The 14,370-nt window shown below is 48.6% G+C and overlaps 1 protein-coding gene and 2 long non-coding RNA genes across 4 annotated transcripts; 2 read left to right on the top strand and 1 right to left on the bottom strand.

Moving 5' to 3' along the window:
* The first annotated feature begins 6,652 nt into the window (after positions 1-6,652).
* Positions 6,653-9,550, top strand: LOC120675443. 2 transcript variants are annotated; one of them, XR_005675350.1, is made up of 4 exons: positions 6,657-7,506; positions 8,275-8,605; positions 8,690-9,337; positions 9,411-9,550. It is a non-coding gene; the product is annotated as an uncharacterized LOC120675443 (long non-coding RNA). The 2 variants fall into 2 exon arrangements; XR_005675349.1 differs by having other exon boundaries at positions 6,653-7,506; positions 8,275-9,337.
* Positions 7,702-11,612, bottom strand: LOC120675300 (probable LRR receptor-like serine/threonine-protein kinase At3g47570). Its single transcript, XM_039956438.1, has 2 exons — positions 8,669-11,612; positions 7,702-8,577 (listed from the first exon to the last, which is right to left on the bottom strand). Exons 1-2 carry the CDS (start codon positions 11,580-11,582, stop codon positions 8,192-8,194), a joined length of 3,300 nt encoding a protein of 1,099 aa, XP_039812372.1. The 5' UTR covers positions 11,583-11,612; the 3' UTR covers positions 7,702-8,191.
* Positions 10,217-12,641, top strand: LOC120675445. Its single transcript, XR_005675353.1, has 4 exons — positions 10,217-10,357; positions 10,461-11,799; positions 12,003-12,246; positions 12,386-12,641. It is a non-coding gene; the product is annotated as an uncharacterized LOC120675445 (long non-coding RNA).
* The last annotated feature ends 1,729 nt before the right edge of the window (positions 12,642-14,370 follow it).

The raw sequence follows: 14,370 nt of genomic DNA, 5'->3' as shown, positions 1-14,370 counted from the left end.
AGCAGCCCTAGACCCATTCCTTGCTAGGGAAGGGTCCGGTGACCCCGCGTGTCCCGGAGAAGGGAGTGCTCAGCCAAAACAGCCGAGGGCCCCGGACCTTCCATGGGATTCCGGACCCCCATATACTATCCGGACCCCTCAGCGGAGAGGGAACAGACACCCCGCTTGAGGGGGTCCGGAGCCGCCACGTGCCCGTAGGCGCAGGTATGCGCGCAGCCGCGAAGCTTCCCTGAGAAGACTAGCCCACCTACCGCATTCAATGCGGGAGATGTTAAGTGCGCTTTGCCACGGCAGAGCCCGAGGTGACTTTTGCCAGGCTGTACTGTTGATCGCGCGTTACCAAGGCGCACAGTGCAGCCGCTGGCGCCACCCACGCCACGCGCGTCAGTCTGCAATGCCAGTTAGACACGACAGCTTGGCGACGGAATATCATAACGCCTACGCGGTAGACCCAACACTCTACGCCGCAACCTACACCGCCTCAACGGGCGCCTCGCCGATGGGACAGGTGAAGACCCCCTCGGTCAGAGAGTCTACAGGGCGAAGCGTATCCAGAAAGAGATTCACAAGGCACTGTTAATGTCTTTTTGATGGTAAACTATACATCCTTGTTGGGCCCACCTGTCGGGGTCCAACGCCTGTGTACGCGTCCTCCTTGCGCTATAAAAGGGGGACGCCCGCTAGAGAAGGACTCAAATCTCAAAAGGGGCTTAGAGGTAGAGGATAGACTCATCCACAAACTCTAGAGCAATAGAACTCTCAGTGGACGTAGGGTATTACGCTCCGGCGGCCCGAACCACTCTAAATCCTCGTGTGTTCTTGTGTTCTTGCTTCATGAGTAGATCTGAGGAATAGATTGCACTTTCTCAAGTAACCACCCTCTGGGATTAGACGGGTGCACTACGCCACCTGGCTGTGGCCCTCCTCTTAGAGCCACGACAATCATTGTGTCCCTTGAAGAAACTGAACTGCACATAACCAGGGAGTTGTCGTACTACACAAGCCGCTACTGACCAATGAAAAAACTTAATGACACAAAAATAATTAGGATACCGATCAATACATTAACTGGAACCCAATCGATCAATACATGCATACCGACAGTAACATACGTTGGACAAGGATAAAGCAACTTAATGATATCAATTTGCAAAATGAGAGTCCAAGAATTAGGGTGAGATATTAATTTTACTTATAGCAATATACACATGAAATTGCTAAACCAAAAAATAAAAATGCTAAAGTAAAATAAATAATTTGACTGTTTGTTTACCATAAGTTGCCTACATGAAATTGCTAAATCAGAAAACAAAAAATGCTAAACTAAAATGAATAATTTGCCTGTTTGTTTACCATAAGTTGCCTACACGAAATCCAAAAAAAATGATGAATAGAAAAATATAAAAATGCTACGATCAGCTTGGTGTCAATAAATGCAGAGGTGCATTCGGCATTTCACCAAGAGACCTGACCACCATGACAAATGTGTAGCGACAGCCTCCAGGAACACCTCAAGATTTGGGATCGGAGCAGACCCATCCTTTATGTGCACTGCCTCCCTAGAGCTCTCTGATTTTCACTCACCACTGCATCTAAAACATCAGAAAAAACAATCAACTTAAATCATTTTGAGTTAAGTTCCCAGTTAGGTTATTGTACTAGTTCAATTAGAATTTAGAAAATATAAAATTAAAGGTTATTCCGATGGTATCGATAATGCATAAGTATTCATTCATATGCTTCAGCTAGGCAAAAAAAATACAAATTTGAGACATTTAGCTTTCAAGTCATAATTTGTGAATACAAGATAAGGAATCTAGACATGCGACACTACACTTGTGGAATAGAAGCCAAGCATTCAGGTCACTGAGCACAAAACAAAAGGAAACAAAAACGAGTAATGCTTAATTAATTCTAGAACAGTATTTTCAAGGACTTTTTTGTAAATATAATGCATAAAAACATGAGATATTATTGCTTATCTAGAAAAATGTTATTACCGGATTCCTACCTATATTAATCAGGTCCATGGTATTTTGCCTAATGGCATGATCCTTTAAGCTGAATAAAAAGTGCAAAGCTAAAAGATAATGAGGTGCCATAGTTATGTAGAAAAAACATATTACAAAACTGAATATTTAGTTTTAGAATTTTCCTAACTCTTATCTTTGCTAGATTATCAAAACACTATCAATTGCACAGACAAAATGTACAACTAGGACGCATCTTACAAAACAAAATGTAACTATCAGCAATGAGCTCTCAAACCTTAACTGAGCCGATCAACCCATTCAGCTCCTTCCACACGTGCTTTAGAAAAATCAGTGCAAACCAGTTGAGCCATCTCCCCTTGTTGTCCCCAATTTCAATTCCCTCTGCCAATTCAAAAAACAAAGAGAAAATCAGGTGATTCAGAGACCAGGGAGTGTGAATGGGGAATGAATACCAATAACCCCGAAAGAAAAACTCACCTTCATGTTGGTCTGCTCCTACCTCCAAGTATCGATCTGTGCCCACTAAAATGTAGACAGAAAAATACCTTCGAATCAGTTAATTTGCTGGATTGATTGGGTAAAAGATCTGCATAGAATAAAACCACGAGAGGAGCAGTAACCTTCACTTGCATCGATCCCCCCTCGGCCTCAGGCTTTACGCTTTGCAATCCACCAAAAATCTGAGTAGAGAACCTCCGAAATCAGTCGATTCGCACAAGCCAAGCACTCACCTCGAGTGTGGCCCTCTCTTTGCTTCCGATTTGTGATTCCCCTTCACAAATCGCTGGGGTCTAGAGAGAACACGACGAGAAAGAGAGCCCCAATCCTGGGAATGCAGGGAGAGATACAGAGAGAGACCTATCCAAGGGAGAGATACAGAGAGAGACCTAGCCAAGAGATTTGTGGAGAGGTCGTCGGAGTTCGAAGATGTCGTGGTGGGCGTGGCAGCAGTAGATTTGGGGGGGGGGGTTCTCTTCAAGGTTCGGAGCTCGTCATCAGGCGGCCGCCGACTTGGCCCTGGCGCCCAGCCGCTGGCCTCGGCGCACCCTTCACCCAGGCGCCCCGAGCGGGCCGGCGACGGGTGAGGGTCCATCGCGGCGGCGGCGGCGAGAAGGAGCGCCAACCCTAGGGAACGGGTCGAAATGGGGAATGGAGTGAGAGAGGCAGAGGAAAGGAGGACGGGCGACGGGCTAGTGGGTCCAGACAGATATTGTCCGACCTCCGACTCATGGGTGTGTGGTCAGTAGATGGATCCGGCCGTGCGGATGCACTAACGTACGGCCGGCTGTACTAGAGTCATTACCTTCCAGGAATAGGACCTGAAAGATTGTTCCGTGCGACAGATAGTCCCCACAGCTTGGACATGTTGAAGATAGCAGGTGGCATGGGTCCTGACAGAAGTTTTTTTTGCAGGATAAGCTTCTCTAGATTTGACAGTGTGATTATGCTACGAGGAATTCTTCCTGTCAGCCTATTCGATCCAAGATGTATTGTAATCAAACTGGGCGTGTTGTTGAACAGGTCTTGTGGTATTTCTCCACTCAGATCATTATCTGCCAATTGAAACATCTGGAGGCTGTGCAAATTTTGCAGCTCGTACGGAATGCCCCCGATGAAGTTGTTACCAGCAAGATCAAGCAACTCGAGCCTCGTGAGGTTGGCAAGGGTGCGGGGGATGGTACCTGACATACTGTTGTTTGGAAGAATAAGAGTCCGGAGCCGGCGCAGAGTGCCAAATTCACTTGGGAGAGGACCCACGAGGCTGGTGTTTCTGAGCGCCAAGCTGGAGAGGAAGGAGAGGTTGCCAAGCTGCGGCGCGATGCTGCCTTGGAGTGGCACATGGTTGAACTCAAGACCGGTGACGCGCTGCCCACGGCGGCTGCAGGAGACCCCAACCCACAAGCAGAAGGATTCTGTGGCAGTCCAGTTGCTGGCAAGGATGCCGAGGGGGTCCTTGAGCTGTGCCTTGAACGCGAGCAGTGCTGCCAAGTCCGTGGTATTGGATGGTGGAGCGAGTGCGGCGGCGCATGGCATCAGTAAGATGAAAAGCGCCATGCGGATGCAGGAGATAGCCATGGTGGTGGATACTGGAGAGGAGATGCTTGTGCATTGCACTGGTCTGGTTCTTTTATCAGCGGTTCTGGATCTGCAATTTGCTAGATTGAGTCGTTGCCTTCTGGGAACTGAAATGGTGCCGAGTCTTCCACTTGCGGTGGCTTTTGACAAGGAACGGCATGTGCAGTTGTGCACCACTGAACATGGTCAAAAAGTTGAGTTTCTACTTATACACATGTCCACACTCAGCTGTTTCTTGGAAACAAAATTCTCTTGCCACCTAACTAAACTGACAGCAATCAGCACTAGCGCTTACCAAGCAGCCTACGCCTCTTTAAATTACCGCATATTGGATCTGTTTGATTTTGATTCAAAAATGTTTGGTTCAAAAGAATTGGAGACGCGGTGGTCGCTTGTTTATAGTTTACAATCTAACTAGCGGAGTCCCTTCAGGCCTCTTGGAGAATTTCCATCAGGAAAAATCCCTTCTTATGTTTTCGTCTTTTTTTTAGACTTCTTATGTTTTCTTCTAGGAGTTGGCCATACGTTGCAGCCTGTGGTGCCACTGAGACTATTGGCAATTTGGCATGTACTGACAGGAACAGAAAAAAAAGGTTGCTGCTTTATGCTGATCCTGATACGTGGTTGGAATGCAAGGGTTCTGGTTTGGACACAGGACACAGGACACAGGAGCACAACTTCTTGCACTGTAATTAATAACCTATAGACTCTTCAGCATGATGACGCGCGCCGGCGCGCGTTGGGGTTGATCATGCACTGTACATGTAGCGGCGTAGCACCAGGGTTTCAAAAACCGGTGACACTGTTCAAAACCGGAACAGTAGCACAAAAAAATTACTTTTGTATTTTTGGATTTAGAAGCATAAAATATAAAAAACAGGACCCGGTTTACCGTCCCGGACCGGACCGGGAACGGGAAAAAAACCCGGAAACCGGTGGTTCCCGGCCGAGATTTGAAACCCTGCGTAGCACGTTGCGAGTTTGACGACGATAGCTGACCTTTGGGCTTTGGAGTCAATGCGCAGTTACTGACGCTGACGATGCATCTCTTGGCACCAGATGGGATGGTCATCGACGGCGACGGTCGGCTTGCGGCAGCGAACTAGTCCAAAAGCACGGCCGACCCATGCCGACTGCAGCAATGAAGCCATTACTTTGGCATGCCTAAGGTTTGATCGTTACACAAGGAAAACAACGGGAAGAGAGGCATTGGATTCCCGAAGTTAACATCATGCTGCATAGGAGTCTAGACCTGATCATGGGCCACCCAACCCGATAAACCCGACCCGACTCACCCGAAAAAAACCCGACCCAACCAAGTGACGGGTCGGGTACGGACCGAAATATTTGACCCGAAACTCAAAAAAATCCGATCCAATCCGAAAATTATACATAAAATTGCGGGCCAATCCGACCCAACCCGAACCCGACCCGACCCGACCATATCATGGGCCGGGCATGGGCCAATATTTTTTAACTCGAAACCCGAAGTGACCCGATCCGAACCCGACCCGACCCGATAGATGATCAGGCCTAATAGGAGAAGAAAAGGAGAATCGATAGGAGGCTGCCAAGACCAAGTGACGAGACTAGTAGAAATTGCCTGTTGCTGCCTGGCCGGGCAAAACCGCAAAAGCCGGGGGCATGGCGAGTTGCCGACGCGGCCAGCTACTCCTTGTCTCTCTGAAGACTTTGAAGGAACGCAATGCGAAGAAATTTCCAGCGCACACACTTCACATCGGAGACGCTGCTTAGTGTCTGGGCGCCGCATAACGTCTTCATGAAATTGTCCTAGGAGTGTAATCATCAGACGGTGGTTACTTTTAATCATTTTTGCTGTGTTTTCCTTTCTGTGCAGTTTTGAACTTCTTCTCTATCATACATGTTGGGCAATGTTTATGCCAGCTGCTTAAAAAAAATCGTATTCGGGTACTGTTGTATAGAGGGAGTACATCATATACAATACAAGTAGTAGTATCAAATGGGAAGTTTAGTTGTAAAATATCAGTGCTGAGTATGTACAGTCTGGACTCCGGCTTGATCCCACACGCATGGAGATGGAGTGGCAATGGCCTCCTCAGTGTGAAGCGCCATTAAAATCCACTGCTCAACTCCTCGGCGTCGCCTCAGTACGCCCCAATGCTGATTCGACGGTCGATCGCAAACTCACGGTCGACTAAGACCGACTCCTGCAGCTCTTTTCCGCTTCGCGCACATGGTGGGTCTCATCAGAGCTTGACTCTCTTTGCTGCTCCTCCTCAATCATTTATTCATTTTGTTCTTTCTCCTCTTCCCCTTTCCTCCCGGATTCAGCAGGGAGCCCGACTGGTGCGGGGTTGGGCGGAAGAGGCGCAGTGTGGCACCGGCGGGAGGCGGGGCGGGCCCGTTGCAGGGCGACGTCGGTGGGGAAGTGAGCTCCCAGGTATGTCGTTTATTTTTTCTTTTTAATGCAAAATTTTTTTCACTCGAATTTTTCTTTGGTTTTGGATGCAAAAAAAATTCTTCAATTTTTTTCTTAAAAAAATTGTCTCTTTCAAATTTTTATACTTGATTTTTTTCTTTCAAATTTTTTACAATTTTCTGTTTCAAATTTATTCCATTTCTCTTCAAAAAATTTCTGAAAATATTTCTCCAAAAAAATTATTAGAAAACCATAAAAATTTACTAGAAAAAAAAAACGGTCGGATCGACGGTAAATTAGCTTGCCCCTCAGAACAACCCCCTGCCAGCAACCTAGCCGCATGGACGCGCCCCCCCTGCCGGCGCTCATGCGCCCTTCGCCGTCCGGCCACCAACCTCTCGGTCTCCCCCGAGTCCCGACGATATACGCGCGTGCACGCGACACCAGCACAAGCTCCAACCCGCTGATGACCACTTTCTCCGCACACCTCCGGCGTAAGCATACGGGCCGTCGCAGCGGTGGCGACGCCGGCGCGCTGCGTCACCCACGGGCGCCTGCCCTACCGCCGTGCCGCCGCCGCTGACGGGGCTGCAGGGCTCTCCGCTCCTCTTCCTGACTGGTAGCTAGTGTCCCTCGCCGCCTCCCGGCGCACCGGTGGGTGGCGCACGGCGTCGTGCGCCGCGGCCAGAGCATGGTCGGTACTCGATTTACCGTCCGGGACTCCGGGGTGGACGGTACTTCATTTACCGTCCACCCCGGGAAGCTAGATGCCGTCCAATCTATATCCAGCGGGTAAGATTAAGCAGGGGCACCCCCTATACGGCGCGATTGTCTCGCCGCGGATAAGCAAGCGCGACGGGTGGGCGCGGCGCGCCGTGGTCGGAGACGACAGCCGCCGACATCCCCAGGGTAGACCGGCGCTTCCGCCGGTGTCGGAAGAACTGCGTCGGAATCCACTGCTGTCAGGTGCGTGACCTCTGCTCTGTCGGCACGCCGGCACGGCGCTTCACCCCCGCCACCCCTTCGCGCCGCCGTGTGAGTCCTTAATCTCTTCTCGCTCTCTTTCCATACAGTACTCCCGGCCTGCATGAATGCATGATGTCGCTGGTCTGCAGAATGTAGCGTACGGTTTAGGTTTGAGTTTTAGTGGAGTCAGCCTATTAGGTCAGTAAGCGGACTGCAAATCGTTTGATTTCCTGCCCTTCAGATACAACCCACAACAGTGCCAGAAAACTGCAAATAAGATTGGGCATCTCTTTATTTTATTTTTGGTACTCTTGTATGATTGCAGCGATACAGAGTAAGTATGTTCCAAACAACAATAGAATTTTGCATCATTGTTTGTATGACAATAGTGTGTTATTCTTTAAGGCAATAATGCAATCGTTGGTTTTCGATGGAATGGTATAAGGTTGCACCCACCACCTCCCTGGACTAATCTATTTGCACTGTTAAAAATATGCTAATTCCAATCTGTCTTGGTGTTCCAATCCTGCATAGTTGTTGTTTCTGTGATTTGAGTGCCTTGGCAATTGAATGCTTGTGGGCTTGTGGCCAGTACTTCTGAACTGAAGACTTTATTTCTTGCCGACTCGTGCCTATGCTTGAAAAGTGTTGTTATCCTCCCAGTTCTTGCTGATCAGATTGGTTAGATATTTGATTATCACCAAAATGTGGTAAAAATTGGGTACATCAGGTGTTGTGTTGAAAAAAGAACCCCTTACTTTCCAAGCTGTGAACTGTAGTCTGACTTCATCTTGTTTAACATCACTACCACATCAGTCATTGCTATCCTTTCCTCAGGTGCAACTCTCGAGCATAGCAAGGCCAACTCAACTATGGACGCCAGGTACGTATTCAAGATGCTGAAATTCTCAGGAGGCCTACTTGCATCTCTAATATCATTATTCAACTCATCTAGCACTATGCTACTGTCAACGACATTTGAGAGTTCATGTGGAAATGCTTGGCTAACCCACTGTCTTAAGCTCAACTCACCAACAAACATTGCATCAGTCGGCTTTTTCCTTGTGAAGACTTCAAGGAGAACAATTCCATAGCTATAAATGTCACTGGCACGTGATGCTTTTCCTGTTGATCCGAACTCTGTTCATTCCATGTCAAAAGAAAACTGGTGAGCTTAAATAAGAACAGGGATGTGTGCTGCATCATACATTGCAAGGAAATTTATACTTACCAGGTGCCATGTATCCTACAGTGCCAGGCATGCTTGTTAACGTGATGGAGTTTTCATCTCCAGCTAGCAGCTTGGAAATGCCAAAGTCAGAAACATGTGCAGTCATGTCCTGATCCAACAAGATATTGCTTGGCTTTAAATCACAATGCAGGACAGCTTCAAAGTGCCGGTGGTGGAGATACTCCATCGCCATTGCAACATCCAGCATTATGCCAACCCTTTGAAGGAAACTGAGTTGCCTCCTATCATTTGAGTACAACAAATCCTCCAAACTACCATGAGACATATACTCAAGAATTAGTGCTCTGAAGTCAAGATTGGAGCAAGTGCTAATTATCTTCACCAAGTTCCGGTGCCGAGCCATTCTTAGTGCACGGCACTCTGTGTCAAAGCTCTTGGAAGCTAGTTCATGCTGCATGCTTAGTACCTTTATTGCAACCACAGATCCATCATCCAATTCACCTTTGAATACTTTCCCAAAGCTTCCAGCCCCTAGCAAGTTATCATCAGTGAAGTTGCTGGTTGCACGGACAAGTTCGTGGTGTGAGATCAACTGATAGTTCAGCAAGTCTTTGTCTGAGGGTACTGTCGTCTTTCTTCGTATATTCACTTTCACTCTTACCATCATATACAGGCACACAGCTAAAACAAAAAATGCCAGAACTGCAGGTAATATGACTTTTAACAACTTTGGTTTTACCCGTGACCGATCAATGTTGCTCTGACATGGTGCTATTCCTAGGTGGGGAAGGCCACAGAGGGCATTGTTCCCCATCAATGATGGGAGGGTGATATTTGAGAACACCCCTCCTTCTGGTATCTGTCCACTCAGGCTGTTGAAAGAAAGGTTCAAGTTTGCAAGGTGGGTGAGATTGGTCAAGGTTTCTGGAATGGTACCAGAAAGCATGTTGGAGGAGAGATCCAACTCCTCAATACTTAGTAACTTTCCAATTGTGTCTGGTAGTGATCCTTCAAATAAATTGCTGCATAGATTCAGATAGATCATCATCTGAAGATCACCAATGGACCTTGGAATTTCACCTGATAACTGGTTGCCTGATAAATCCATCTTGGTAATTGTTATCAGTTTTCCAACATTGGCAGGTAGGGAACCACTCAAAGAGTTCGATGACAGATCAAGCTCAATAAGTTTCTGGAGATGCCACAGACCTATTGGTATGGTTGAAGACAATGAGTTTCGGGATAATCTCATAATTTGCAGTTCGCTTAGGCTACTGACACTGCTTGGAATGGAACCGGTTAGTTTATTGCCATCAAGATGCAACTCAACTAGGCTTGTTAGTCTACTGATTTCTGTAAGGATAGTGCCAGACAAGCTGTTGTTGGAGAGGTTGAGTTCTTGGAGATTGTTCATTGCAGTAATGGTTGTTGGGATCTTCCCACTCAAGTTGTTTCCACTGAGAGACAGTGCCAGCAGGTTGCTCAGATTAGCCAATGTACTAGGGATGCTGCCGGTGATCATGTTTTCATCCGCTATGAAATATTGGAGCATTGTGCTGAGGTTTCCCATGTAGGGTGGTAGTATCCCTGTGAATTTATTTGCTGCTATGTTTATGGTATCCAGGCTCCTGCATTTGGATAATACTGCCAGGAAATCGAGATTCCCTGAGAGCTGATTCCCAAAGACATAGATGCGACGGAGATTCAGCAAATTTTGAAATGACACTGGTATTGATCCGGTTAACCTGTTTCCTACTAAGTCTATTTGTGTAAGGTTAGATAGATTGCCTATGGATTCTGGAATGACACCAGTAATTTGGTTTTTTGCAAGGCCTAGAAACCTAAGGTTGCTCAGTTTCCCCAATTCTGGTGGAATTCCCCCCTCTAGATTGTTCTCACTGAGGTCCAACACAAGAAGCTCGGTATTGTTGCTTAGCTCAATAGGAATCTTGCCAGTAAGGTCATTCATTGACAAGGATATTGTGGTGAGGTTTGGCAGTGTTGCCAACCATGGTGGTACAGTACCAGTAAAATTATTTCCTGAAAGGGAGAGCTGTTCAAGGTTCTTACAGGCAGAGAGTCCCAATGGGATAGGCCCACTGAATTGGTTTTCTGGGAGGGAGAGCACTTGCAGCATAGGGAGGTGAAAGTTCCTGTTTCCGGGAATCGGACCTGAGAGATTGTTCCGTCCAACATATAGTAACTGCAGCTGGGACATATTGAAAAGAGAAGGCGGCATGGAGCCTGAGAGAAAATTTTTTTCTAGGACCAGAATCTCCAGCTTTAGCAATGAGCTGACACTATCAGGAATTGCTCCTGTCAGCCTATTCACTCCAAGATATATGCTACTCAAATTTGGTGCGTTGTTGAACAAGCCCTCCGGAATTGGTCCGCTCAGATCATTGCCTTGCAATCTTAACATAAGAAGGCTGTGCAAATTTTGCAACTCGTGTGGGATCCCCCCAACGAAGTTATTCCAAGCAAGATCAAGCATCTCAAGCCTAGTAAGGTTGCCAAGGATGCGAGGGATGGTACCTGACAAGCTGTTGTAAGAAAGATCAAGAGTTTGAAGCCATGGCAAACTACCAAGCTCGTTCGGCACGGTACCCATGACGCTGGTGTTGCTGAGGACCAGGGTCGAGAGGGAAGAGAGATTGCCAAGCTCTGGCGCGATGCTGCCCTGGAGCGGCACGTCGCTGAACTCCAGGCCGGTGACGCGCTGACTGCGGTCACACGAGACGCCGGCCCACGAGCAGAAGGAAGCGGTCGGAGTCCAGTTGCTCGCAAGGATGCCAAAGGGGTCCTTGAGCTGTGCCTTGAAGGCGAGCAGCGCAGCAAGGTCTGTGGTATTCGGTGTTGGGGTGAGTGCGGTGGCGCATGTCGTTGTGCTCAGGAGGAAGAGGAGCACCACGCGGATGAAGAAGAAGAAGAAGAAGAAGAAGAAGAAGGCCATTTTTTGGTGGAGAGGCAAAGATCAGTCGACAGATATGGATGTGTGGTGTGCTTGACTGCTCCTCTTATAATTAGCAGTCTCTCAAGTAGCCGGGACGAAACGAGCTGAAACCTACTTGTACTTGTTTTTCTGACGAGGCATTGCATATGCGCAGTTTGTTGAGTATGGTCAACGCGTTTCCTCTTTTACCCACATGCTAGTACTATATGGTCCAAAGGTATGGACGGATGTGCCGTTTTTTTTTTTGAACTTCTTTATTACTGCGTGCTGCTTACTGAAAATAAGGATTTTTTTTCCAAGAAACTGCTTTCACATTTTAGCAAGCAATCTGTCCTGGATTTAGTCCCCCCCCCCCCCCCCCCCAAAAAAAAAACACAAAAAAAGGGAAAAATCTCCATCTAACTTTGCGTGGTTTTTCAGCAGGAAAAAAAAATCGCTGATTGCATCTTCTCCATGGTCCTGATCCAGTGCTAACAAGAACAAGAAGGGGACCAAGAAAAGCATATCAATTGCTCCTGAAATTTGCCATCTGGAGGGGTCAATTTGAGATCATCCGGCATCTACACTGATGACGGGAACACACGGGGAGGTCTTGGTCAGGCTGACCCTGAAAGGTTCCGCACGCGTTCAGATTCAGCACACTAGCACGCCACTCCACATCATGGTTAGCCAGTAGACCCTGCAACCAGGCACATTATTAGAGTTGATAATTTGATATCTGGCGATGCATGCATGCAAGTTGGTATGCTGGAGTAGCTTTCTGGCTTGCTGGACCATCCATCATCTCATTTCTTTTGCTTCAGGAGGAGTCAACATGCACAGTCGTCGATCGAGCTGGAGATCCTTGGAGGTCAGCAGATCTGACCAAGTGACCATCGTATCCGAGGGAGGCAGAAAGCAACAGCGTGCGTGTTACGGGTGCAACTTCTCCTCGAGTCCCCGTGGGTGGCCGGCCCATTGTTTCTCTAGTTGGTAGGCTGCTGACCTGTGCTGTCTTGTTCTGTTGCTAGGGTTGTTGGTCGCGGCTGAAATTGTTCGGCGGTGCTCCCAACTTGCGTCTTTATCCGCAATGATGAATCTCCAGTTGACCGTAAGTTTTGCAACTTACGGGCGACTGCTCCTCCCTTTTCCTCCAGCGGCGCGGCTGCTTCTCCCCTTTTCCTCCATCTTCTTCCCTCCTCGTCCCTCGCTCCCGTCCGGTGCTTCGCCGTCCGGAGCACCCGCGCCGCCGCCGCCCCTTTTCCCTTTCCATCTTCTTCCCCTCTTTCCCTCCATCTTCCTCTCCATCCTGGATCTAGCGGGGGAGCCCCTCTCCCTTCCTCCCGGATCTAGCGGCGGGCGGAGCGGGGCGGCGGCGGAACTGGCGCGGCGGCGGCGGGGTGGCGCGGCGGCGGCGGGGAGGCGGTGCGGCGGGGCCGGCAGCCGGAGGCGAGGCGGGACCGGCGGCGGGAGGCGCGGCGGGGCCGGCGCCCGAAAGCGGGAGGCGCGGCGGGTCCGGAGGCGCGGCAAGGCCGGCGCTCGCCCCCGGCGCCGGCGGTGGGTCGGCGGGAGGCGCAGATCCAGTTTTTTTTTTGCAAAAATGTTTCAATATTTTTTTGAATTCTTTTTAATTTTTTCGGATGAATATTTTTTTAATGATACAAAAAAAATTTATTGAATTTTTTTCTGCTCTTTTTTTTTGCTTGAATTTTTTTTGGTCTCCAAAATTTTTCGTCAAAAAAATTTCTCTCTCCAAAATTTCTCTTAAAAAAATTCCAAAATCGGAAAACGACAAAAAAATTACTAAAAATAGAAAAAAAACAGTCGGGGGATCGACCGCACGGAACCCTCCGTGCGGTTGACCGTAAATTAGCTGTGCCCGACTTTATCGTCTCATGTTTATTTTATTTTGTCCGAGCTCTTTACCAGAAAGGCGGCACGATATCCGGGAGGTGATACGGAAGGTAGGGCCGGCCTCTCGTGATGAAACCGCTGCTTACGCGCACGGCGCCGTGTTCACGCATCTCTTGGCAAGTAACGCTCTTGGCGGGTTTGGTGACGATCGCGGAGCTCGCCGGCGACGAACGCCCAAAAGCCGTGCAAAGAAGTGGAAACACCGTCGTGCTGGCGTGCGCCGCCGCAAGTCGGCCATGCCCGTGCTCAACCGCCGGTGACCTCCGAGCTAGACCGGCCGCTAGGTCTGCGAGCCTCCGGCGAGTTCCCACGCGCATCTGGTGACTCCCGCTCGCCTGGCACGCCGCCGACGACCCTCGCTCCTCCGGGTTGCCGCGGTGGCCTGAGACTGATGGACATACTGTTCGTCGCATTCCACTTGAAGCGAGGGATGGCCGGGTGGCTAGGGTTGGCCGACGGCCGGTGGTGCTCGCGGCTGCGCACGGGCTGCTTGTTCTACAGGTTGCAGAACGCATCGGCACATACACTCCTGTCAGAGCCTAGCAGAGCGCACATCAACACTGCAACATCCATACACTCCACCTGACACTTGTAAAATGATAATTTCTAGCAAGAATTTGTTTTCAGACGAAGCAAGAAAATTATCTTCTCGAGCACAATCGATTGGGTGTTCATATAATCATAACACTTTTTTGATCCAGTAAAAACCACAAGAAATTCCACAACTGACAGAGCCCCTGTAACTCAAGAGACAGGCCGACAGTAGTGTGGAGATACCTGCTCCAAGCTCGACCGAGAATGATGAATAGCTTGGCAAATTCGATCTCATACTGCCTTCGTTTCTGTTCTACTAATATACATGACTAATAAGATCATGGCTTTGTGCCATCTTTGT

Source organism: Panicum virgatum, chromosome 5N (assembly GCF_016808335.1).
Source record: "Panicum virgatum strain AP13 chromosome 5N, P.virgatum_v5, whole genome shotgun sequence".
Classification (NCBI taxonomy): domain Eukaryota; kingdom Viridiplantae; phylum Streptophyta; class Magnoliopsida; order Poales; family Poaceae; genus Panicum; species Panicum virgatum.
The sequence above is the reverse complement of the archived record's forward strand: the minus strand, read 5'-3'. Positions and strand labels throughout refer to the sequence as shown.